General features: G+C 43.4%; 1 protein-coding gene across 30 annotated transcripts in view; it reads left to right on the forward strand.

The window, feature by feature from the left end:
• Positions 1-27,423, forward strand: part of CELF4 (CUGBP Elav-like family member 4) — a 678,618-nt gene that overhangs the window by 498,708 nt on the left and 152,487 nt on the right. For 6 of the 30 annotated variants that reach the window (XM_069001346.1, XM_069001359.1, XM_069001347.1 and 3 more), the window contains exon 4: positions 18,464-18,496. The exons of the other annotated variants lie outside the window; for them this stretch is intronic. In XM_069001346.1, the coding sequence (XP_068857447.1) occupies positions 18,464-18,496 (33 nt within the window). The remainder of the gene's footprint in view (positions 1-18,463; positions 18,497-27,423) is intronic. 30 annotated transcript variants of the gene reach the window in all.

Raw genomic sequence — 27,423 nt, forward strand, 5'->3', positions numbered from 1 at the left:
TACTTTTTATTTATAAATGAAATATTTAAGTGCATGACTTTGATCGCCAGGATCTGCTAGTTAGTGCTGGCTTCAGCCACAAGGTGCCAAGATTAAAGATTCATCAAAGGCAAAGGATTAACCCACCCTGCTGGAATTCCAAGTAGCTAGTCAGGAAGAGGATGCTGCATTAAAGCCCTGAGAAGTCCCTCTTTGCTTAGCTTGTTCTCTAGGGCTGTGGATTTGGAGTCTCCCCCTTCCCTCAATCCCTGCTTAGTCCATATGCCCTTTTATACCTGTAAATTGCCTGGGAGGAAGAGGATAATGCCAACATTAAAAAACACAAATACTCTGCTAACATGGAGTATTCTCCTTTTAAAAAGAAGCGGTTGCAAAGGTGGCATCTCTAATATCTTGGATTGGGACACAACCTCCTCTATCTCAGTGTCTTATGGAGAAAGGGCTCGGATGAATCTGGGACTGGTGGTCTTTCCAAGAGCAGCCAGAAAGGAGACAGCAGAAACACAATCATCTCTCTTTAGGAAGAATCACCACACATCCACACTTTCCCCTACAGACTTTCTTTGTTTCTGTGTAGAAAGAGAATCTGAGGCTGCTGTACATTTGTCTGAGATCTCTGGTGCTTTTTTTTTGGGCTTGGTCTGTGACATGGTCACACCAATTGCTGGATCAATGCTGAGGTGAACAGCAAAGCTCTACAGCAGTCCATGACAGAGGAATGGCCACCTGTTTAGCAGTCTAAATCTATTTTAAATCCTTCTTCCTATCATAGGACTGATGGTTTAGAGGACATGCATTTACATGCCAAGACTAATAAAATAGACTGCTAATTTTTTAGTTCTTCTTTTTATTCTCAGGCCTATTAAAGTGGAATCACTATTAGAAGAGTGCGTCTTATGACTTTTGGAAGTCCAAACCTTGCCAGGGTCTTAAGTTGCAATCTGAAATTATTCTTCTTCCTTTAAATATCCAGCTGGTAAGTCCAAGCAAACACTAAATTGTTCCAACAACAGCCCCCACCCCAGAAGGGCCCATTGGAAAGCAGAGATTTGTAAGCATCCACTCCCTTGCAACAGGGCTCTGCAAACCAGTTAGCTCACTGTTCATTTAAGGGGATCTGTCAACAGGTGAAACAAATGGGGCAGGAGAGAATCTGCCTTGGACACACACGAGTTCATCCCAATAATCTTGGTCTGTCTGACTAGTGCCTGCCTATCCTCCTGCACTGCTGGGGCTCATTCCAGGAGAGGATAAATACATCTACTTCTTTGTTCTCACATGACAGTGGTCATTTCTTTTCTTTTTCCTTTCTTTTTCCTTTCTTTTTCTTTTCTTTTCTTTTCTTTTTTCTTTTCTTTTCTTTTCTTTTCTTTTCTTTTCTTTTCTTTTCTTTTCTTTTCTTTTCTTTTCTTTTCTTTTTTTTTCTTTTTCTTTTCTTTTCTTTTTCTTTTCTTTTCTTTTCTTTTCTTTTCTTTTCTTTTCTTTTCTTTTCTTTTCTTTTCTTTTCTTTTCTTTTCTTTTCTTTTCTTTTCTTTTCTTTTCTTTTCTTTTCTTTTCTTTTCTTTTTTTTTCTTTTCTTTTCTTTTTTCTTTTCTTTTTTCTTTTCTTTCCTTGTCTTGTCTTGTCTTGTCTTTTTTTTTCCTCTCCTTTCTCCTTTCTCCTTTCTCCTTTCTCCTTTCTCCTTTCTCCTTTCTCCTTTCTCCTTTCTCCTTTCTCCTTTCTCCTTTCTCCTTTCTCCTTTCTTCTTTCTCCTTTTTCTCCTTTCTCCTTTCTCCTTTTTCTCCTTTCTCCTTTCTCCTTTCTCCTTTCTCCTTTCTCCTTTCTCCTTTCTCCTTTCTCCTTTCTCCTTTCTCCTTTCTCCTTTCTCCTTTCTCCTTTCTCCTTTCTCCTTTCTCCTTTCTCCTTTCTCCTTTCTCCTTTCTCCTTTCTCCTTTCTCCTTTCTCCTTTCCTTTCCTTTCCTTTCCTTTCCTTTCCTTTCCTTTCCTTTCCTTTCCTTTCCTTTCCTTTCCTTTCCTTTCCTTTCCTTTCCTTTCCTTTCCTTTCCTTTCCTTTCCTTTCCTTTCCTTTCCTTTCCTTTCCTTTCCTCTCTCCTCTCTCCTCTCTCCTCCCTCCTCTTTCCTCTTTCCTCTTTCCTCTTTCATTTCTCCTTTCTCCTTTCTTCCTTTTTTTCTCCTTTGTCTCTCCTCTCCTCTCCTCTCCTCTCCTCTCCTCTCCTCTCCTCTCCTCTCCTCTCCTCTCCTCTCCTCTCCTCTCCTCTCCTCTCCTCTCCTCTCCTCTCCTCTCCTCTCCTCTCCTCTCCTCTCCTCTCCTCTCCTCTCCTCTCCTCTCCTCTCCTCTCCTCTCCTCTCCTCTCCTCTCCTCTCCTCTCCTCTCCTCTCCTCTCCTCTCCTCTCCTCTCCTCTCCTCTCCTCTCCTCTCCTCTCCTCTCCTCTCCTCTCCTCTCCTCTCCTCTCCTCTCCTCTCCTCTCCTCTCCTCTCCTCTCCTCTCCTCTCCTCTCCTCTCCTCTCCTCTCCTCTCCTCTCCTCTCCTCTCCTCTCCTCTCCTCTCCTCTCCTCTCCTCTCCTCTCCTCTCCTCTCCTCTCCTCTCCTCTCCTCTCCTCTCCTCTCCTCTCCTCTCCTCTCCTCTCCTCCCTTTTTACTGCCAAAATAAAGTAATTGGTAGGCTTTGGGAAGCTTTGAAATTTCTCTGGCATCTGGTTAGATAAGGTTTCCTTCTCTGTTATGCTTCCCATCTCTCTTCTATGGTGTAGCTAAGGAGCCCAGCAATCTGCCTTCCCTGCCAGATACCATCATTCAATTGGAAATACTATTGTTTTCTTTAGGCAGATGGTTAGATCCTTTGATCCCTTCACTAAACTCATTAGAAAACCTGGCCTCAGATCAAACCTTGAAAAGAAGAAAAATTCAGAGGGAAAAATAAATACCATGGTGATGAAGGTGGTGTGTAAGATGCTGGATAGAACAGAATAGAAGAACTTATTTTCTCTCTGCCTTTGAACCAGGGTTTTTTACTCTCTGCGGTCTGCAACTGTTTCTAATACTAATCAGATCACACTGGTCTTTGTACACATGCACACACACACATACATACACATTCCTGTTTGTGCTTGTGTGTGCAGAAGTAACCAAAGGCATCTCCACTTCCTTTAGTCCATGTGTGGGCTATAAGAGCCATGTGGGACTGGCTGCACTGGACCATGTACTCCTCTGGTACACCTTGGTGTATGTTGATAAGGGCTCTGCATATTTCTCATTTTGAAAATAAAGGGTATTTTCAGTGATTTGGGCCATAAGAAGTAGGATGAATCGCAGCCAAGTGACAGCTGACATGGCCTCTGTGCTTATCAACCTGAGTCCAATCCTTCTACACCTGGCAGTGCAGAGTGGGCACAAAGAGAGTGCCCAGCCATGAGTTATCAGAATAGCTCGGTGCCCTTCCCTTGTGTGGAGACAGATTTATTGTGTTGTGCAGAGAAAAGGTCCCAGGTGTGTATTTGAGAGAGGAGGATGGAAACAGGGGGAGGTCTAGCAGAACAATTCTGCTCTTCCTTTCGTCTGTTGGAACAGACATCCAAGGATCCCCCATAAAACAGGACCACTGTGAGGTGACAGTAATGCCCAACAGAATAAAGGGACACAGTGAGGTCAAAGCAGCAGGTGTGGCAACACAGCATACTTTGAACATAGCCCATTGGCACAAAGAGAGGTGGATTTGTATGACTTTTGGATTGGAGCTATGTGAGAGGAGTGATCTCCACACCTTCTCTTTTCTGCTGAAGTAGGGAGGGAAATATGAAGGAATTTCCTCAGATCTTCTAAGAGCAAACGAAACCCCCCCTCCTAGAGGCAGTCGGTGGCTATCTGTATGGCTCTCCACCTCCCAGGCTGAATTAAGAGGTGCTGGACACCCACAGATCCCAACAGTGGGGGCACAGGCACATCATTTATCCAAAATACCAACATAGTGGGTTTTTCTCTGTAGCACAGGACTGGAGTCAAATACTGTGACTGGACGTTTTTTTATTTTATTTTTTAATGGATTGTATAATTTTATGACTGTCAAGATGAACAAATAATTTGCAATGAATAATTTATCCAACAGATTTTGATTCTTTTGCAGCTTACTGAATATCCATGAGCAGACCTCGATTTCAGCTGGCTTATTTATTGTTTGAATTTATTTGACATGTTCCCCTTTCTTTTTTTTTTTTTTCCAAAAACACTATCAAGTAATCAAAGACAGCTCCTGAAAAAGTTTGATCGTCTGCAGTTGAAAGTAGTTGTAGCAGCCATGAATCAGGGAGTGGACAGTCCAAAGTGTAGAAATTTCACTTGAGAAACTCAGATTTAATTCTCAGACCTTTCACAGACTTCCAAAGTGACCTTGAGATAGAAAGTTGGGAACAATGTTGCTACTAAAAGGCTGTCCCTAAGTGACTAATCCAAGGGAGAGGGAGGAACACAAGAATGACCAGACCAGTGCAGCACATCTGTCTTGCCTGACATTTTACCTTTGACTATGGCCAAGACTACGTGTCTAAGAAAAAATGTAAAATCAGGGCAAGCAGCGAGTGATTCTTCCCTAAAGCATTTATCCCACCTCCCTCAATTTGTAGTTCAAAAGACCGCTGAGACAAAGGTGATGTTTTTCTGTTTGGTAGCCCTCGATGGATTTTTGTTTCACATTAGGGGCAAGACTGGGGAGGACATAGATTGCTGGTGTAAACTGTGTCTTATTTTCTCACAGACTACCTGGGTTACCTTGATCCAGTCAATTAAGATGAGATTCATTTACCTTAACTATCTGTTTAAAAGAAAACTACCCTGATGAGTACCCTCATGAGTACTGATGAGTACCCTGTGAGCTACCCTGATAGCTAAAGGTGGGGATATGTTCACGTGCTGTGGTTAGGGAGCCACCACAAACCCTTGAGAATGGTTGGTGACTGTCTGGGAGCATCAGGGTGCCTGCAGAGCTCCACTCATTACAACAGGGAAGATGCTCCCCTCCTCCAGAGATTTTGATTATCCTTGTGTCAGGGGTACACAACAAGTAAGTGGAACAAACAAGCCAGGCGAGATAACAAACTGAACAATGCTGGGAGGGAACTGAATCCAGGATTATGTCTGGCTTTGCCCATGAGAGGCAGCGGTGTTTTGAAGGCACTGAAGCAAAAGGTAGATTTTAATTCAGGTTCTTTCCATACACAGACTCTCTGCTGAGATGAAGGAGGTATTTTAATCCCCTGGGAGCAGATCTATCAAATTGGCTGGATGGCTCCCTCTGTCACAAACAGCATATTTTATGCAATGTACCCACACTATGCTCAGTTATGGTAAATCAGCTTTTCCTTCTCTGATGTTGTGTGCTGTTTTGCATAGTTGGGTGGAGGGAAGGTGGAAGGAATGACCCAGGTGGACAGAGATGTAAAATGCTTTCTTGTCCAAGAGACAGAAAGAACTGCTTGTGAACAGGTGGGACTGAATAACGCTTGATGTTACATATCTACGCTGGCTGTTCAGGGTGGCCCTGAGAGCTCAAGACCAGGAAATCACCCTCTGTGCAGATAATGAGCCTGCAAGAATGGCCCAAGGTGTGTCAAGTGTACTCCACTCCCTCTGCACAAGATTTCACATGCCCAGGGACTCCTGGAGGGCCAATGTGCTACCAGGCAGGCCCAAACAGACTCTCCACAGGCAGGCAGTCCGCGGGAGATGGAGTGTGCCACGTCTCCTGCTGCTCCAGATTGTGCCCTTTCAGAGTAATGTAGATGTAGCCACTGAGGTCCTGCCAAGAGACAGCCCTCACCTGCTGGGCAGCTGTACATGAGATCGGCAGCGCCTTCCAAAGAGCTTCTGCACTGCCCAGTCTGCCCTTGCTCCATCTGGGAGGACTTGCTATGAACCCTCTCCCTGGGAGCAGGATCAGGGCAGCACAGGGTGCTCTTGGGAGAGAAAATGGCCCCGCAGCCCTCAAAGCACAAAATCCTCTCATTTAGCAGTCTGTTTTCACTAGGCTGATCCTCCCTTCTGTGGAAGGAGGAGGGAAATAGCAGATTTTATTTCTATCTTGGGTCAGAAGGCCTGGGGGGTTCTTGAGGAGTAAATGGCAGGGTGGAAGTACTGGCCATTGCTTTCTGTCCCTTCTCTGCTGACAACATGGGAGACTCTCTGCACCACAGCCATAGCTGAAGTTCTCCAGTCTGAGTCTTGCTTCCAGACTCACAGCAGGCTCAGCTGAGATCACAGATGCCAAACTCGCTGTGTTTTCTTCTGTCTTCCCTCATCTTTCAGGAATCCCATTTAGCTTTCTTTTAAGATCTCAACAGGTTAGAGTACCTCAGGTGCTCTTGGCACCTCCCTTTGCACCCTTCTTCTCCCTGGACCATATCAGGTCTCTCTGCTTATCCTTCTTCTTATGTATTTCTGTCTGTAAGGAGTACAGCTATGCTCAGTGACCACCAAATCATCCCTCCAGAACAAGAAGGTGCTTTTCTTCCAGGCTGATGTATTTGTTTTGGAGGTTGTCTTGATTCAGGTGAAAGTGTTTGCACCCTGAATCTATCAGCTACTCAGAGTCGCTCAAATTACTTTCAAAAAGTAATTTGTCGCTGATTCCCACATCCAAAAACTTATTGTCAATCTCGTGTTCTTGGTGACCGTCGCAGTAAAAGATAGTCACATATCCAAAATTAGAACCCGGCTGTTGCAAGCTCTGGGGAAATAAACCTGAGGTGCAAATGAAAGAGAGGTGTTTAGTGACAAATATAGTTCAGTTTCCAGTGCTCACTTTGATGGCTTGCTAGAAAGCAGTCTCCAAACTTTCTGGCCCTTCAGCAGCACTTCTAAGCGAGTTATGCATTGCAAGTGACATCCTATGGGTTTCCCCCCACTGCGTTCAGATTAAAGACATGGTCCCATTGGCCTGTGAACGATGTCCAGGAGGCAGCAGATACCAGGGGTATCATACACAGAGGTATGATCATATGTCTGTAACAGGACTCAAGGGCATTTTCTTCCAATTCAGTTTGGGCAAGGTTCATCTTCCTTGACTTAGGTGTCCTAAAAGACAGATATCTAACTTGGGTTAGTCATTCCAGGCTTTTCCTATAATAAATACAGAAGAATAGGTGTTTCCAGAGGTAATTTCATGGCAGCCAAAAACAAATGCATAAGAAATGCCAGATGCATTGCCCTCAAGAGGTGTTTATATATCCAAAATAAAAATAAAGGAACCTTATGATGACCAGCTTAGACATCCAACTTTTAGACATCCTTAGCTGGAGAAGATGGATCCCACATTCTACTGGGAAGCTCAGTTGTCCAAATAAAAGCAATTCAAGGCAAAATGTTGCTTTCAACATTTTTCCCAGTGCAAAGGATACTAAGAAGAAATTATGCCAATTTCTTTTTTAAGAACTGAAATATATATATATATATATAATGTTTGAATTGGCTTCGGTTGTTGAAGGAAGCATAGACTACTGCACTAGAAATGTGCTAGAAATGCGCTAGAAATGTGCTAGAAATGTGCTAGAAATGTGTGAAATGCAGGCAAAGCTGTAGGGAAGCAGAGAAGAAAGGGTTATCATAGAAAGGGCAAAATAAGTAAAATGTTAATATCGTAGCAAAGCATTGTGGTGTTCACATGGTTAGGGAGATTAGACTCATGAGCCTGAGCTAAGAAACAGTTCTTTCTTGTTTCTCAGATTTATTCTTAGAAGAGAAGTTTAGGAAAAAATACTCCACCTTGACCCCAATTCAGAAAAGGAAAAAAAAACATTGAAATTTCTAAAGCTTACCTCGTTCTTAATTTTCCTGATTTTCTTTGAAAATTACCTGTGTTCACACATGGAAGCAGAAAAAACTGCCTTATAGGACATTTCTGGATAAAGAGCTGAGGTGAGCACAGATAGATGATGTGTATTATGCCTTCTACTAGTGATACAAATTTTCAATTAAAGCAGGGTCTTTTTGACAGCATAAGATTAAGACGTTTTTCTCAATATCACATTTATTTTCTGGAGGAAGGGAAATGTCTCTCTAACAGCATTTAGGCACTTTGCCGGAAATAAACTTCTCCATTAAAAGGCTGGATTTTGATTGAAAAAACATGAGTGAAAATGGCAAAAACCTGCACACGGAGTCTGAGCTGAGGGGCTTGCAGCAGCAAACTGCAGAGCTGCAGCAGTGTAGACCCAAGGTCCCTCACTTACGCTGAGCTTGCCATGCTGACGTGCTGGAGGCATTTAAATATATCACAGAGGCTTCTGTGATATATTTAAATATATCACAGAGATTCTTCTTTCATCTTAAAACCTAGTAGGTCGTTACTGCTCATTCTGACATCAGTGCTGGGAGGAGGCAAAATGAAAACCCTGTTCAAGGGCAGTGCCCAGCTCTCTCTGCCACAGCCAAAATCCGGCTCTGTCTGTCCTCTCAGAAAGGATCCTCCTTGTCATGTAAAAATCACAGCTTTTTTAATCTATCCATGGCATTTACACTGCCATAGCCAACCGTGGCAGGGATCAGTCATTGATAGTACTGATCTGCTTAACCTCTCTGACAATGCAGAGCAGAGACATGAGCCAGTTCCAAAAATAAAGATGGTTCTCACTGAAAGTGAAGCAGTTAAATTTGCAGGGTGAGAAGAATACGGGCTGAAAAGCAGAGCAGACCTGGCCATTGAGAAATCATCCAGGTTGTCATAGGCTGTCTGTTCTTTTGCAGGTGACGAAGGTTTTTGACTTTATCCAATGTACTGACCCAAACCTACTGTTTAATTTGCCCCAGAGGAAGCCCCGCTCCCTGCAGCCCTAATCCCAGGGCTGCCCATTTCTTCAACCAGCCCATGTTCAACAGGCAAGCAAGGACCCATAGCATTTGGGAGGGAACCAAAGCAGCTTTGAGGCTAAGCAGGATATATGTGAGCCCACTTAAAGAGCAGCAGGAAACTCTACCACATACTGACCCCTTAAAAATGTTCCCAGAGCCAAAACTGCCCTTGGTTTCTTCTTACTGATCAGAAAAAGTGCTTTTCTCAGACAGGGCAGTTTTGTCAGCCTCACAAGAAAGCCACCCTTCCTCTGGGTTGTCCCTTACTTGCACACTGAAAGAAACATGATATTTATGTTTCCAAAAATGTGGAAGTATGTACATGTATGTACCTTGCACAGTATCATCTCCCCTGAATAGGAAGAAGCTTAAGATTGGCCTTGTTCCAAATCATGTTGAACACGCCACCTGGAAGGAACAGAGACATCTGGAAAATCATTCCACAATCTCTGAGGAAATTACAGGAGAAATACTGGATGATTGGAAGAACAGCCCTTTGTGGGATTCTTACTTTATCAGCCAATTTCACTTAATTTTTTTTTTCATAAGTAGCATATGTTCAGAACTTTAACAAGAAATCTTTGAGTTCTGGGGTGTTTTTTTATTTGTTTATTTAATTTTCCTCATAAATGAAAAAAAGTTTTAGAAATTTCAGAGGTGGCAGGGCAGAGGGTGAGGAAAACAGAAAAGAAAAAAAAAAAAGAGAGAGACAAGAACTATCTGATAATTCACACTTTAGGACTTTAGGGTGCAACAGTGGGGAGGTTCACTCCCTTGCCTGGAATGTGGTGCAGATTAAATGAGCCCACAAGAAGCTGTAGCATGCCTGGACTGCTGCAGTTCTAGCTGCAGAAGGAAGAATCACTGGTTAGTGCTTCCCAAAGTCCTCCATCAGACAAGCAGGGCTGTTTAAAAAAACAGCAGAGTTATCTCTGGTAAGAATGAAGGTCTAGGTAAAGCTGAGATTTTGTGTGCCCATGCAAAACATGGACTGTGGTGTGCTCTGGGTATGGGGGAATGAGGCGGAGAGCACACCTCCACGAGTTGTCCTTCTCACCCATGTGCAGTGCCTCTGATGCAGAGCTGCTCTATCCTCATGTTTGTAATCCCCCTTTAGACATGTTGATTTTACTCAATAAAGAAACCAAACAAGGAAGAGAGATAGAGCACACAACCCACCAAAATTCGCATAATACTCACCTACTTAAAGCACCTAAGCACTTCATCCTAAATATCTCTAATGGAATTAGGTATCCTCTCTGTTAAAGATATTGCTAAAGATAGATGTGCTATCCCTTCTCAGTGACTTAGTTAAATACAGGGAATTGCATGGTATTTACTTTAAATGCCCCCTGGAGATAATAGGTAAACTGTACTCTTCCCATTGCTATTGTAAGGTGAACAGCAGAGAAAGCATTAGCTGAGGTCATGTAGATACTTGGGGAAACCAAGACATGTAAGAAAATCACAGGCAACTCCACTTCAGCCTTAAATTCATTCTGCACTTAGCAGGAATACTTACAATTTGTACACTGTGCCTATGCAGCTCACCTCAAGATTTAACTAAAATTCCAGTGTCTGCTGTTACTGGTTGACTCACGGTGCTGTTCTTGTTTGTGTGTATTTGCTCCAGTAACCTGAATAAATTTCTCACATGAAGTTCATGCTATACCTCAATATCTGCAGTTGAAATCCCACTCAGGGGCAAGGAGTCTAGATCTTTCCACTGGTAATAGAGACAGTTTGCATGGTTGAATTTAGCTTCATTCCAAATTTTCAGGTATTTGCTGCCAGATGAAATGAATTTCAGAGGTTCTCTGAAATCCAAAGAGTTTGGATTTCTCTTTAAAACCAATTAGGATGAGGGAAAAACTCCCTTTAGGGTCTACATCTAAACCCTCAGCAAAATCAAGCTTCAGTTTCCTTATCCAAGTTGTCCATCACTTACACAAACATGTCCTCAAGCCTTAACCGTGTTCATAGCACAGCTAAGGAACCAGGAGCCATATCCACCCCCAGGACTTTTAGGGGATGCATTTGTACCAGCAGCAAGCACAGGCACCTACTCCAAGAGAAGAGAGGATCCATCCCTTGGTCTGCAGCTCTGCTCCTTGCGTTTCTTGCAAAGTCTGAAACCTGGCAGAGCAGTGTGTAGGTTGGGACAAACACTAATCCCTGCGTGCCACACAGCTGCCAACACATGGCCTTGGAGGGGGGAGTCTGCCATGCAGAGCTAGGGAATGGTGGTAGGACTAAGTACTCTGGACAAGTAAAACACATTAGGGTCCTAACTCTGCCATAGAATTCAAGAGAAGCATGGGAAAGGATGCTAGCTGAACAACTCATCCGAAGGAAAGCTTCCTCAGTGCACAGGGACCAGTCCAGTGCCATGGGTGTGAGACCATTTAAGCTCACATTGGCCACTGAGGTACACACTCCTTTTGACAGAGCTCTTTTCTCCCTTCTCTCTTCCTTGACTTTATCATTCAGTTCCTTGCGAAATAACGTGAAAGCATCTGCTATCTCTTTCATTTAATTTGTAAATACACTCCCAAAGGGCTGGCAGAGCACATGTGTCAGTCCTTGCTTCCAAAGGCAAGGAATGCAGGCTCCTGCCCTCACAGGACATGCCCTCCATCCTCGCAGGAGCCTGCTCACCATATATCAGCTGGAAAGACGTTTAAAAACGGGTTTGGGTGATTTCTGCACATACCTAGTGTGTGGAGGTGGTCGAGGGGAGGTGGGGAACTGTAGACATGCCTCAGATGCCCCCTGCATAGCTGGACACAGAGGATAACAGACACCTCCACAGGGCTCAAATGTGTGATGTCAGATGTATTTGGCCCAACAAGCTGTTATGTTTTCTATGAACTACAGTCATATCTGTCTTTTAGACAAAAGTAAGAAAAAAACCCCACCCTTCTGCTCTTATTAGCTTTCATGCTAAAGATCACTAAATATGAGAGAAGGGAAAAGACAAAATTTGGGAGTACATCAGCACTTACTCAGATGTATTAGCTAAAGCAAGGAGGGTCGTTGCAATCCCTTTGCCATATTATTACTTGAGATAGTCCTTGGACTGCAGCTCAGTCATTTACAGAGTCCTTGAGACCGCAAACTTGTCACCACAGCTTATGTGGTCGTTCTTCCCCACAGCAGACTGTTAGAGGCCTCAAGGTTTCACGCATGATTGTTATGATTACTATAAATTATCTTTTTATTGCACATTGAATCCTCAGGCACTGAGCACCTACAAAATCATGTTTCTTTCAGCAGCAGGTGCAGGCTTTCAGTTCCTGAACACCCTCATACGGCTGAGAAGACAGCTGAGACAGCCATCTGGAGACTCGGGAAGCAGCGTACCTGGTTCTCTAGCTCCTCAGCTCTCTCACTGTCTTCATGCCTGACAGAAACAAGTCTTTCCTCTGCCTGGCAGCACACAGACTTCATGGGTGACGTGGCTTATTCTGCTGGGTGCATTCCCCACCCGAAATCCAGAGACAGGATCTTACACACACACACTGCACCGACCAAAAATGGAGCCAGAAGTCTGGTTTCCCATTCTTTGACAAGTAAACACTTGGAAAATGTGCTTCTTTCTTTGGAAATCGGTATAGACTGATAGCTAAATAGTCGGTTAGCTCTTGATCATTTTTCCTGGCTGTAATCATATTTAACTGAGGGTATGAAGTGCCCATGGGACATTTTGAAAGAACCATGTTAATCCCCTACTGACAATGTTGTAACATGTTTCATGTCATCTTGCTGTGTTTGGTGTGCTCTGGGATTAATCTTCATTCCTCAACCCTAGCACAAAGCAGGTGACTGAGGCACAGAAGAGTGGGCAATGTGCCCAAGCTGAGCCAGCAGGAAGGTGGCTGAGCCAGTTTTAAAAGTCAGGAGTTCAAACTTGGTCCAGCACTTTGGCTCCCTAAGCTCTCACCTGTTTCTTTCAGTCTCTGACCTGTCTGCCAGTCCCACCAAAGCTAGAAGCACAGCTGGGGTGGGAGGAAGCTCTCCAGGCAGAGGTATATTTGCTCCCCTCTCCCTTCTTGCACCTGGAAAATGTATTGCACTGAATAGACCGACAAAATCAGCACCTTTATAGACAGGCCTCCATACCAAGAGAGATTTCATCCTTGCCTGCTGCTTTAGATTGGGCTGATTGGCAAAGGTGGGTAAATCCCTACCCTTTGTTTAACAAGATGGGAAAATGATGGAAGGCAAGAAACGCCCACAGCCCTCCCAGGTACAAACGCTCAGGCTGCTTCAAGCCCTTTCAAGTGGTTTTGTCTCCAGCGATTTGCACTTTCCTGCCTCCCACCCCTTCCGCACATTCCCCTTCCCGCTCCCAACTCTGTCTTGCCAAGTTCTTCCAGCGCTGTTATTATTTGTGAAGCGTGAGGAGAGTTATGACAAGGGAGGGATGTCATTAAACCACGCCGGGAGGAGATGTCAGCCGCCATGCAAACATCTTCCTGACACTCCACTTTCAAACGATTTCAGAAACTGCACTCAGATGATTTCAGGTTGGGTAGGCCTGTCAACTTGGATGGACGACACGCGTTGCTTTGGTGCCAGAGACAGCTCCGGAGCCTCTCTGCCGGCTGTTGCACACACGCGTACACAGCCCCGTCCCCACACACACAGCTGCACATCATTATTTTTATGCCACTCCAAGACAGATATCCTTGAATGCCGCTGGAAGCGTCAAACTTTCACTGCAAGAGAAAGCTTTAGCATTTAGAGGGTTCTTGTGTGATGCAAATGAACCAGAAAGGTAGGAAGGCATCCCAAATGCCACTCAATGCATTTATAAAAAGATAAGGTGACTTTGTCCTACCCTACCATATCACTTCATTACCAAGTGTCAGCAAAGAGCCTGGCAGCTCGATTGGTTGATGAAATCACATGACCCAAGTGTTATCTTGCAAAAACACATGAAATTACTAAGCTTGAACAGCAAAGGAGTATAAATATCCCTACATTTTATTCCCATCAACCAATAAAAGACTATGTATCTCTTTATTACCTTTCATTTTTTCCTCACATTGGGGGAAAAAAAACAAATTCCCCATCTAATTTATAATTCAAGATATTTTGCTATCTAATATATTTATATTATTTTCTTCAATATCTAATTGAAGTGCTTTGTTTATGCATTATTCATTTGATCTTTGTTTTCCATCCTTATTGTTAACTTCCAATGCAATTTTAATGGGCTCATGGTCAGAGATCAGGGTGGCAGACACTTTGATGCTGTGTTCACTCACTGACAAAAGGGCAGGAAGAAAATGTGAGCTAGGAAGACTTTAAAGCCATCATTTCTGATCCAGATCTGAGCTGTGTCGTGCTGGTACGTGCCTAATTTTCATGGGGGCAAATTTCCTGGCTTTGCTCTGGTAGTCATGTAGGTGTTTGGGTGTCACACTACCAGCAAGCAAGAAGAAAAATGTAATTGCTTGAGCTTCTGCAGAAGTGGACATTAGCCAGTGCCTGCTGAGGTCTGTGGAAATAACGCATTCTGCTGCTCTTCAACTTTTCAATGCCTCTGCTGAATTGCTCACACAAGTAAACAGAGGTGAAGGTGATGGATGTGGAGTGTTAGACAGGAAAATGGGTTGGTGTTCAAGACTTTCTAGTACCTAGGGTGGTGCTGCACAATCAGGAGTGCACACTAGACTCAAGCAACACACTGCTCTGTAGACTGTGATTCAACCATTGGACAGTACAGTCTGCCTTGTGTCTGACCAGGTACCAGGTATGGCCTTTTAATTCAAGACATTGGAGTTTCAGATGGGTCTCCACCTCATGAATGTCTCCTGGTCACAAATTTTGTTATTCAGTCATTCATTGAACTCACAGTTAAGCTGTCTTCCACAGGCAAAAATTCAGCAGTTCTCTTTTAGCTAAAATATTGCAGCACAGCCCCACTGAGATATGAAAGAGTCAGGTTCACTGCTCACTCCAGACAAAATATCACTTTCATTTTAACTCTTTTTTTCTCAGCTGATCTCAACAAAGACATTTTGCAGTAGACAAAGAGTTAACAACAGTGTAGGAAATACAATTCAGCCTAGGAAAATAACTTATGGATTTTCTTGGCATTTCTCGATATCAGCACAGCTGTAGCACTGTCTCACCCCTGAACAAATATTCTTGGCCAAGACACGGGCTCTCACAGCCCAGTAAAGGGCTTCTGTAGGAAGGAGTGCACGCAGCAAACAATGCTAACCTGAGTTTACAACTGCTGCCCACTGAAAGTTGGCATGGACGGGTAGTGGAAGTATTAAGTGATAGAAGACATAGAGCATTGAAAGTGACAGGCAGCAGATGTAAATAGAGGTAATTTTGTGCAATAACCCACCAAATTCCATTTTAATGAACTTAGCTCTCCAGTCTCCACAAGACAAGACATTACTAAACAAGAGAGAATGAGAGGGAGGTCCAACAATAGTGTCATGAAGACAGAGGCTGCTAAAAATTTGCAGCAGCAATCCCGCAGAGCGCAGATTCCTGGGAGTAAATCCACCAGCCAGCTTCAGTTTGCACCCGCGACAGGAACGGCAGTGGCACCAAGGATGCCTAAGGAAGAATCTGTACTCACAGGATGATGGAAGGAAAGACATGAGGAGTATATTATTCATTGCACATTCCAACAAGAAACCTGGCAGCAGATGGTGGAAATAAGGAAGATTTGTGGGATCGATGTTTGACGGACCAGTGTGCCTTTGACTTCCTTCTTTCCTTTGTTTTGCACATTTATTCCTCTTGAATTAACTCATGGAAGAGGAACAGATGCCATCAGGATTGAAAACAGCATTTTCAGTAGCTTGAAACTAGTGCTTGAATGGAGGATGTCAGCATTTCCTCTGAATTGTACAAATCAGTGGCATTGTAACAGGGCCATTGTTTATAGATTTTTTTTTATTAGAGATTCTTAAGGTCAGTTGCTGACAAATGTTTTTCAGAAATATTGGGGACCATTTTAGGAATTCTCTCTCATCTAACGATACATCATTTTCAAAAGCTGGAAATAAAATCTGCCAGGTGTTTTGGATTTTCACACTGAAATAAATCTCCATGTTTTCTGGAGCAGAAATTCCTGACTTTGATTCCCTTTCCCTCATGTTTGACTGACAACCATTGACACACAGTTGTGAATGAAGAGTTGCTGTCTATCTGAACTCAATGGCCTCAGACTTTCCCCTAGATAATTCATGTTATTCAAATGATCAGAAATCTATAAATCTCAGAACAGAAAAGTGCAGAAATGGCATCTTCATTATTCTTCTGTTTCTTTTTTCTCATCAAGGATATAAGAGTCAGTTTTTCATATGTAGCTGCTGTTTCAGATTCAACATTCTCATCCTCAAAGTTTGAAATTCCTTCACGTTGGTCTTTGCCTGTGGTTAGAAGAGATGACCATCTTTGTTAGAAAATATTCTTGTACAAAATGCATCAAATTCAAATAAAATATCCTCATACCAACTCTTCCTACCTACTTTAGAACCACGCTGGCAAGTTTATTTCTGAACAGAGGAAAGAAGCATAGTATAGCTGATGGGCTTACCATAGGGGAAAAGGGAAACAAAATGAAAACATCAGTGAAAATGTTACCCTTGCCTGTAGAAAATGTAATTTTAACACATCTTCTATCTGTTGTAAAATCAACTCCTTTAATAAGGCCACATTGTTCCAAAACCTAGTCAGCACTGGAAATTAAATTGCCTATCTCGAAGTAGTTTTGATGGGGAATTTTCATCCTGCTCTGAAACAGCAAGTGTGGTGAGATAGCTGTCCCAGTCAAGCCCCTGGTTGTACTTGGTAATACTTAAAAGCTGTTAATGGCAATGCAAAACAGTCCTATGCTTGCCTGTGTAAAAGTGCAAAAATCACCAGAGGCTTCATGTGTGAAAAGGAATTTCTCCTCCCTTTCCCCATGTATCTGGTCCTTTCTCAGTGTTCAAAAGAATTTGAGTGCATGGTGGGGAAATATCTTTCTAGCATGAGAGAAGGAGTAAAGGGGGGAACAAAAAGAGACAGAAAAGGAAAAGAAAATTCTACTTGATTAGCTTCTTAGCATCAGTTGGCCGTGACAACTCTTTGAATATGGATGAAGTCTACAAGAGGGATCATCTGCCAGCAGTAGTTGTTACCAAGGAAGTAAGTGATGCTGGAGGTCAGAGGGCACCTGTCTCGCCAGCTAATGAAAGAATTGTGGGAGACAGAGCTTTTCTAGCTGATTAGTATAAGGGCTGTAATTCCTGTCCTTCCCACCCCCACACCTTCTCTGCTCTCTCTTTTAAAATGATACCAAGGCTATTGTTGTTATTGTAAGTGGGATGTGAAAAAGATCGTCCTAGGAAGAGCTTTGACTCTCTTAAGTGATATTTTGGCCAACAGCTTTTGCCAATATCATCATCCCACACAGATTCTGGGAGAGAAAAGCAACTCTTTTCTGTAATCTCTGCCAGACTTTTTTCCCAATCATGCTGGGAGCTGAAAGTCATCCTTGATTTTCAAGAGGGAGAAATGCAGTTGTTGGAAGCGACTGATTAAGCAGGAATGTATATATGGGGGTGGGAGTGCTGGAAGAAATAACTCAGGAATGTTTTATCTGTAAGGGCAACAAAGAAAAAAAGATTTTTGATAATCTCAGGCTATTGCTTCAACCCACTTTTTTCACCCAATTTACTGCAGAGATAACCTAAATAATGATATAGTTAGTCCTCCTTTTAGGTGTCCTGAGAACTCCATCCTCACCCTTCCAAAAATCCCACAGCACAAACAGACCTTTGAGCAGAACCATGGACACAGACCAAACCTGGCAATTTGAGGATAAAGTATCTGCAAGTCTGATTTGAAAGCAGATTTAGGCATGCAGCATTGTACACTAACCAGTGCATTTCAAACACAGGGAGGCAGAACATATAAAGAAAAACGTGCAGAAAAGAAAACAGACCCAGGAGTTTTAGGGATCACTCTGTTTTCCAAGGCAAGGCATAAACCAGAGCCTTCTCATTTCCAGGCAGAAGGTTCCTCTGGTTATCTCAGTCTCTGTCACTCTCTGGCTCAAACTTTCCCTTACCTGCAAATTTGTTACGGAAGCTCATCCTTTCATGGCATAAATCAGTAAGTTTCAGGACAGCTTTGGTGATTTCAGGAGCAAATTATTTGGCCCATGCATTTCACAGACAGACCAAAGATCTTGCTTGACCTCTCTAAAGAAGTGCTGGTCTGATCCTCCTATTTATTTATCAAGTAAATGCCTGTCAGTGAATTTAAGATGTTGTCAGAGGGTATGAATCTACACACAGGTCTTCCATAGCCAGGATCAGGTTTCACATAGTTTAATTAATGCTGAAGATAAGGCATTTTCCCTTCCACTAGCAGAGGAAAGAGAGAAGGTGTCTGAAACTTCTTCATTGTTGAGCTATCACTCAAAAACTTTGCTTCACCATCAATCGATACCATGCAATTGGGAAAAGATGGATATAGTGAGGCAGCTACTCCCATGATAACACCCAAACATGGATAGTTATTCGAGGCTGCAGTGAAAGACACATCTATACCAAGGCACTGTGATTGAAGTGTCCTACTGCAGATCACTGTGAAAAGTACAGAGAAATGCCTAAAAACCCCTTTCCCTAACCAAGGTCCTCCAAAAGTTTTCACTCCTGTTCTGTTGAGGTGGATATAAGTTAATTTTCAGGTGTAATATCTTATCAGCTCACACTTTCAAAGGTATTTACCAGCAGAATTTACTGAAAGAATTTATACTCCATTGGTGTGAAAGTCTTAATTTGCCTCCTGATGAAAACAAAATCTGGGTCATGTTTATAGATTGCATTTTTAAGTGGAATTTATCTTTTGTATACAAATGTATATATATATATATGTAGTTTATCTCTTTTGAGCGTGTTTTCTTATGTAAGTGTGGGTGGTAGGAAGAAGAGAAGCTGTTTATATCTCACTTGACAATTTTCTATGCATTTTCAAGTCTTGATAATATTAAAAGAATGAAGATGAGTTCAGCAGAGATGGGACACAGCTAATAGTGTTTCCTCTACAGAGTGAGTATCCGCAATTGCAAATAAATTGTGCACGATTGTGCACATTTGGTGACTCTGCCCATAGGCATTCAATCTGAAATTAGAAGTATTTACTTTCATGTGCTGTTGCACAGCCAGCTTTAGGGAAACCATGGCCCTGTTAGGTTCTGCATAATCCTGTTAGCATCCTGAACAGCTTTAAGGAACAAACTCACTTTTAAACTAGTTGGTCAGGTTTAATGTTCCCTAAATTTACCCACATCTAAGACATCTAATTAAAATGCAGATCCTTCCAAGGATCCTCCCAAGTCAGTCAAGACTTGCAATATAGAAAATGGAGAGAAAAGTGCTTTTTAAAGGGAAGTGTGATGTGGCTGAAAGCAGATTACCATATTATGAGCAGAGTTGTGCCCTCGACTTTGCAGAGCAGATCCCTGTTAACTACCGAAGAAAGACAAGGATGATTACCTCAAATAGAGGCAAGTCTTGTAGTAAACACTTAAATTTCTCCAAATGGATCCCACCCTTTCAAAAGCAATTAGTCTGCATATTACTGAAGTTAATATTTCGTTTTCTTTTCAGACACAGTGAAAATGCTATTCCAGATTGCAAGTGAGGAAGGATTTTGGACAAATACTTTATTCACTGGGAAAAAAAAAGTTAAGCACTGAACGGAAATATATGCATGCTCCTATCAAATAATAAGATACCACAATCCGTTTACTTGATTGAAAATGTGAAAAAATTTGCTGATGAGGTGTTTTTTTAAACAAAGCTATTTCTTTTCCTTTTTCTCAATTTCCTTTATTGATCTGCTTGCTTTTAATGAAAAGGGAACAAAACATAACAAAATCAAAAGTTGTTACATTTTGGGTCAGGAGAGACATTCTTGTAAACTGGAAATATATTTTTTAAATTATTTTGTTGATATGCATTTTGGACAGTGAAGTAAACAGTATTTAGACACATCTCAGTCCATGTGTATGGCTGCCAGCACCTACCCACAGACCTCGGAAAGAGCTGCCTAGGGCAGCCTTTAAGGATAGTGAAGGTCAAGGGTCTGTGAGGTCTGGGAAGTCAGCATCAAACACATATAATAGATATTATATTTAGACTGGATATTAGGAAAAATGTCTTCATTGAAAGAGTGATCAGGCATTGGAAAAACCAGCCCAGGGCAGTGGTATAATACTATCCTTGGAAGTGTTCAAAGGGGGTGTGGATGTGGCCCTTGGGGGATAGAGTTTCATGGTGCTGGGCTAACAGGCTGGATGATCCGAGAGGTCTTTTCCAACCTAAATGATTCTACGATCCTATAGGGATCCTATGTTCATTTATACAGATATCAATGAAAGGAAAAGTCACTCCCTGGGCAGTTTTAGCTATCAGTTTCCTTCCCCATAGGAAGACGCAGTTTGCCACAGCAGATGGGACCAGTGGTCGATCCTGTCAGGTACAGTGCCTCCAGCAGTGGTCTGTGCCTGGTGCATCTGAAGCCCTCCCTCCCGGCAGCACCTGGCCACATGCATGGTGCTGGACAGAAAGGACAAATTCCTCCTCAGGCCCTGCAGCGCTGACCTGCTGTACTACTGACACACACAAAGACAAATGTTCTATCCAAATCTTGGGCTGTTGCAGGTCAGCTTTGCACCTGAAGAGTCAAGACAGCCCCCTGGGTTATGTCTGGGCACAACACATGCATTAAGTCAGAGAGTTCCAGGGACAAAAGGCATCTGTGGGGACTGAAATGTGGCCTGCAGGAAAGGCCTGCAGCAGAGGGCAGCCCAGGCCCAGGACATCTCCCTCCACCATGGCCTGATCGTCGTTCCTAGTAGGAGAGCTTGACATGGAGGATGAGCCTAACCTTGATTTAGATTGTCTAAGGCACCATCTCTCTGCTTTAGATTTTAGGACGATTGACATACCTGGGTACTTCCAGTTGTTTTCAGCAAATGAATCCCCCCTCTATGCACTTACCTGATTCTGAAGAGAAAAAAGTCCAGGGACCCCTGTAGACATCAGACAGAGCACAGGAGAGGGAAAGGAGATGGACCATGTGCTCAGTCCTGCCCAGACCCTCAGAACCCAGTACTAGGCCCAGCTGTGGCAGGCTGGGAGCACGCATTTGTCTTGGATATTCATTATGAAAGCCTTTTTAGGAACCCCTGAATCTTGTGAGGAATGGGAACAGCCAGGGGAGGGTTTGAAGAAGAGAATCATGGAATCTCCTGAGTTGGAAGGGACCCACAAGGATCATGGAGTCCAACTTCTCTCCCTGCACAGGACAGAGGAAGGAGATTGGAGATTCAGATCTGCTAGGTGAGGAAGAAGGATGAGTATATTAGGAAATGCTTTCTTGGTCATTTTATCAGAGACTTAAATCAGTGAAGTTTCCTGAAAAAATTTTAAAAGGTATTTAAATAAAAGAAGAAAGGAAAGCTTGCCATTCAGCAGTTCAGCTCCAGATCTCCATAACACTTTCAAATGAAAGCATTACCACAGAGCACATTTTATTCCCAGAGACACTCTTGAGCTTGAGCAGAGGGGATTTGCATCTGTAAAAAGGACGGAGAGAAGGAGACAGCAAGGCTTAGCCTTTGTATCCTGCACCAGAGCTGGAGGAGGGGAAAGCCCAAGGAAGGAGGTGTTTGACCCTCACCTGGTTAGCAAAGAGATTGGAGACAAAAACATTTTCCTCCAACAGGCCCACCTCTTTTTTTGTTCCCCCAACTCCAGGGGAGAAATCAGAGCTGCAATCTCCTGTTGTCAGGGGCTAATACATAAATAAATAAAGGCCCAGATAAGATAACAACAGCCACAACAACAACAAAACATGTAGCAGCATCAGGGGCAGGAAGGATCAGCATCTGCTTTAATTAAAAATCTGCCTTCATTGATTTTTTTTTAAAAGAACACATTTGTAGGGATATGAAGAAAATGCTTCCACTCCATCTTAGTTCAATGAGTAGTGTACGTCCGCTGTTAGCTACAAATAAGCCTTTGATCATTTTACTGCTGTCTGTAAAAAAATAATTTTCCTGTGTATTTTCCTTTTTTTTTCCCTTTAAATTGGGAGCTTAAAGAGGGGAGTGGCAATAGACAGATCAACTTGGGAAACCTCCGAATGAGGGTGGGGGAGAGAGCAAAGAGAGGAGAAATGAGAATAAATACACAAAGCAGCATCTAGCAAGGAGGGATCAGATTGCCAGAGCCCAGGGGCTGAAACAACTAACTGTACCAGCCTCAGCTCAGAAAACTAAAAATACTGTGCCTGCTGCTCCAAGCTGCCTGCTCCCCTCTGCAAACATAACAATTAGAAGCATGTTGGTGTATTAAAATTGACAAAAAGCATGCATTTCGGCCCAAATTTAACTGGAGTGCTTCCTTGTGCTCACTCTCAGAGGACAACTGAGGGATGAGGGAGAAGGCAGTGTGGAAAATGCTGGTCCATGTGGAGGTGGGACATGGGGGACAGTTTTCATTGCCAGAGATGGCACTAAGCAGTGCAAAGCCTAACATGTGAAGATGGAGGTGGGCGGCAGAGAGCTGCCCTCCTTCCCAGGGAGAGAGCCTTGGTGGATGCAGTGTTTGCCTCTGCTGCCAACTTGAGCAGTATTTGTATGGAAATCACTCATGTTTCCCGCTGTAAAATGAGCTTAAGACCACTTTGCCTGCCTCCCAGGGCTTCCTGAGGGTAAGCAGATTAAAGGTTTGGAAGCGTGTGGGCACCACAGCAGTGGGGAGCAGAGGCCAGCGTGGCACAGCCAGGGCTTGGGGGGATGCAGAGTTGATTGCAGCCGCCAGGATTGGGTCCTGCTGCCTTCCTGTGTCACATAAGTGTGAAAAGCCATTGCAGGTGGTGGCACTAAAGCAAAGTAGGCTCATTGCCTGGTCAACAAGGGATTTTAATGCAGCTTCTATCCACCTCCCTCCTCTTGCCCCAGCAACAGCAGTGGGCTTAGCACGATGGGGCTCTCTGCTGCTTTGTGCAAAATCCCTCCCCATCCTCCTGACAGCATCAGTGACCTGTCCTAGGGCTGGCCATGCTCCCTTATGCTAAGGGGAGAGTGGAAAAAAAGTCAGTTTTTCCTAAAGCACTGAGAATTCTGGAGCTGGCCTTGGTGGGAAGGCAAGGGGATCAGTTAGGAGGCAGGAGGGAACAAAGTGGGGCTTCTCTGCTGGGAACTGTGTGGTGGCACAAACTGCTCCAAGATCCCAGTGAGTAGATGTGTCCTTTTGGCTGTGGGTGTCTTTTTGCACGGTCTCTGAGAGATATTTTTCCATGGTTGTACATCATCACTACCATCACCCCACGACTTTCCAAGGCTTTGGGAGGTGCACAGAGTAGACATGGTGTGTCACCACACAGTTGCAGCTTCCTACCTTTAATCTATGTGCCTCAGAGCTCAGTTTCTTCCAGTGATTCCTGCCGAGGAGAGGAGCAGGAAGGTTTTTCTGTCCCCAGGGGCACTGTGGCATGGGACATACATCACAGGGTCAGAGCACTGGATCTTGCTCCTCTGTGGCCTCACCTCTGGTAGATCCCATTCATAGGCAGCAGTGACAGCGTGAGGGGTCCCTGCATGTGCATGTGTACCCACTGCATTAATACATATGTATGTGTATTTTTACATATCAGTTCTATAGGGCTCAGCAACATCAAAAGGAACCTGGATAATCAGAGCAGAAGATATAAAAGATCAAACAGAATATCTTTTAAACAGATCTGAGAAGCTTAATTTTCATCCAATGTTACTGCAGGAGCTTTTCCTTCTTTTTTTTTTCTCCCTCTCTCCATTTTTTTTCCCACTTCCATGAGTTTCTTTGATCTGTTTTGATGTCTTTTTCAGCTCCTCTTTCAAAAAAACTCTTTTAAAACCTTTTTTTTTTCTTTTCCTTTCCCCGAAAGTCATGGAGGCTTCTAAGAGCAAGAAACTAGCTACATGCAGCATCTCCCCACACACTTTCCTCCCCACAATGCACATGCACTCCACAGTCCCTGTTCTGCTCAGAAACCTCTGACTCCAGGGCAGAGGGATGAAATTAAAACTGCACTGAGTAAAATGTTATTTCCTTCATGTCAAGGGTTTTCAACTCGGTCACTTTTGAGTCTTGTTCAGGGTTTGAATTGGACTACATTTGTGGCAAAAGCTGTTCCCTCAGTTGTATACCTAGCAAAAGGCCAACTTCACAGAGAGAAACCCGGCAGGCTTCATTTCAGACCTGTGCTATCAGTTCACATCGACAAGGATGTGAGTGTAGGGTCAGGTCACCTGAGTTTTCTCTTTGATTTCATTGAGGCCTGGGCAAAGTTACTTAAGTTTTCAGCCTAACTACTGAAGAAATTACTAAATTCTGCAAATCTTCAATGCCTATAGGCAACAAGGAAAGATTAAATTTCACCCATGGATGAAAGCCACCGGAGAGGAAATGCTCTATGGCACATTTTTCACTCTGGTTAAAGGCACACCAGAACATCTCCTCTTAGTTCTCCCAGGTGGTGTGAGGTCTGGTGTCCCTTCAGCATCCTGCAGTACCGAGCTGCCACACACATCATTGCCCTGTGCCATGCTCAGATGTACCACCTCAACCTTGACACCCTGGCATTGCATCCCAGCAGTTCACAGGTCACCTGGCCACATGTGGGGCAGCTGACACTCCCCATATGCTCCCAACAGCCTCAACTCTCCCAGCTGCCTATCCCATTCCTCTTTCTGTAGCAGACACATTTTCAAAAAGCACTTCTCCAGTGAAAGGAGCACTCACCAGCACTTCAGAGCAGGCTCTCCACAGCAGGCACCAAGCACAGGCAAAAGCTAAACAATATCAGTTGAGTGAAGTCAGGTGAATATATGTGGCAGGGCACTGTGGGGGATGGCTGTCTGCTGGGCACAGAGCAGATAAAGCCAAAACTCTTTTTACGCTAGCCTTAAGCAGGCTGCAAGCAACTTCTCAGGATGCCAAGGCTCACATTCCTGCATTAAGGCTCTCCCTCCCTCAACAGCTAGTGCCAGAGCAGTAGGAATGCTGGTCCTGTTCTTCTAATTAATATGATTTCGATCTCTCAGAGTGTCCTCAGAGCCCAGATAAAACGTAGAAAGTGTAAATACTGTACAGAGACACACAGACTCACAAGACTGCCTCGTCTTTTAAGCCGAGTTAGCCTTTCTTGCAGCAAGCAGATGAGCTCAGAGGAATGGAAAAAAAAAGCCTGAACTATTACAGCAGAAGTTTTGTGTGAAACCAAAACTGCCCTGCAGATTGGAAATCTATTTTCAGTCATTCTAGTTCTTTCCAAAATACTAATAATAATAATTGAAGTTCTGAGGCTTTTCAAGTAATTTTTATCCACCAGCCTCCTCTGAAGTACAAAGCCAGCTCATGCCTGTCAGGCCAGCTGGGCTGAGCTCAATCCGAGACACAGGGTGCCAGAAATTTAATCCTGAATTTCCCAAATCTAATCGAAATGGCACAAGCCGTGATTAATAATTCACTACTTTATTACTGATACGATGCCTCGGACTATCACAGCGTCTGAATAATTGATTTGCCAAGAGGGGCGACATGTCCTTTCCTAAAGCAGAGAAAGTTTGACCAAAGAGTTGCTGTGTAAAGCTGGCTAAATGTTTTTAAATAGTTTGAGACTAGATCTCTGACATTCACTTGGTGTCTAAGGACAAGCTGGGAAGAGGCAGACGGGAGGTTTTATACCATCCTCCACAGTACAGAGAAGTCTGTACACTGTCTAGAAGCAAAGGGAAAGAAAGGTGAGAAAAGACTGGAAGAGAAGGAAATTAAGTTACCAGAAGAAATAATCCTTATCCTACAAACTATGCATAGTATGACTATTAGCTGCCTTTAGCTTTGATTCATTAGGTCTGTGTCCCCTTTCTCCCACATTGACCTCTGCTTTGACTAATGATGGTTTGGATCCATTGAGTCTAAGGGATGGTGAATATCCATAAAAGAGCTGAGCAAAATTTGGAGAAACACAGCCAGACTTTGTTTTTTCTCATCCTGGAAGGCTGACAAAAATCTGGATGACAGTCCTACTGTGCCTTAGGATTAGAGGTAAATTTGGGCTAGAAATGGTGTTCCAAAGTTCTCCAGAACTGACAGCCCTATATCTGGGCCTTGAAAACCCCTAGAGTCAGTATTTCAGTTTGAACTTCAAAATTTTCCATCAAAACTGGACCTCAATTTTCCCTTTTGTAAAATAGACATATTGAGCTCTGGTCCACTGTTTTCCACATATTCCTGCGGATGGACAAGAACTCGGAGTACTTTAAACCACTGCTATCTTCTTGACTGGCGTGGCATGGTGACCATACCATGCAAGTAGAATTCTGAAGAATCAGAGACCTTGGTGAGGGAAAACTGAGGCCATGCACTTAAAAAAGTTATGATTTGTACTGTTTATCTCCTGCCATATATGCAAGGTGACAGGTCTACTAGATAGCAATCCCATCTACATACAGTTTTGTTGAAATTTTCAGAGCGAATTGTAGCCTCTGGCACTTTCAGGGAGCAAAACACAACAAAATAAAGCATTTTAACTGCTAGCTGAAAAAGCAGTCCTCTGCCTTTTTTCTTCTCCTCTTTATTTTAATACAGAATTTTGTACTTATAAAACAAGTCACCTACTGAGTTAGTAGCAAAGGGGTTAACATAATTGGGGCTGTTTTCTCCCCCTCTCCACTTTGCCTTTCGTAGTTAAATCAAAAGCAAGTGGTACTGCCTTATTACTATCATTGTGCTGAGATATTGCATTAAAGGAGTTTAGGGTTTCAAATTGAATGTCAAATATAATATCACAGTGGAAACTTGAAGTGCACAGCTGAGCTGCTCAGCTCCAGAGGGTTAGCGCCGCCCGCCCGCCTGCCCAATAGCACTGCGAGCCACTGATCTCCATTTCAGCCCACTGAGCTATCTTCATATGCTCACCACAACTTGCAGGCAGGAGAAGGGGGCCCTGATGGATGTCAGGCAGCTGCAGATGGAGAGAAAGAGAGTTCAGTGTAACGAATTGATTGCTGGGGAATTGATTGGAGTTTTGTATTGCCTCAGCTGTAGCAGCCGATCATAACTAATCAACCCTTTGTCACTTCAGACTGGAGCAGCGTCATGCATGGACCAGGGACGGGGAGAATGTCTTTCATTTTCCTTGGTAGAAAAGTTCCTTGTTGGAAAAGAACCATGGCCATTGCCATATGATTTTTCTACCTCAGTGCTTAGAAGCTGAGTAGTTTCAGGTTTGGAGTCATTTTCTAGGGACATAGACACAATATTGCCAATGCTTTCCTCTACTTCCCCCCCCGTCCCCCCCACTTTCTTGGTCTGATTTATCCTTTTTTCTGCAGGGAACATTAATGAAGTATTCTGTATGATGGAAAAAATGCATAGTACCACATACAAGCTTAATACTGGAAACATGTTTTTATCCTCTTGTTAATGTGAACTAAAGTGTATTAAATTAAATCACTGAGAAAAGCAGATTAGACCTATTCACAGTTTGGAGGAATCCATATGTA

Source organism: Aphelocoma coerulescens (assembly GCF_041296385.1).
Source record: "Aphelocoma coerulescens isolate FSJ_1873_10779 chromosome Z unlocalized genomic scaffold, UR_Acoe_1.0 ChrZ, whole genome shotgun sequence".
Classification (NCBI taxonomy): Eukaryota; Metazoa; Chordata; class Aves; order Passeriformes; family Corvidae; genus Aphelocoma; species Aphelocoma coerulescens.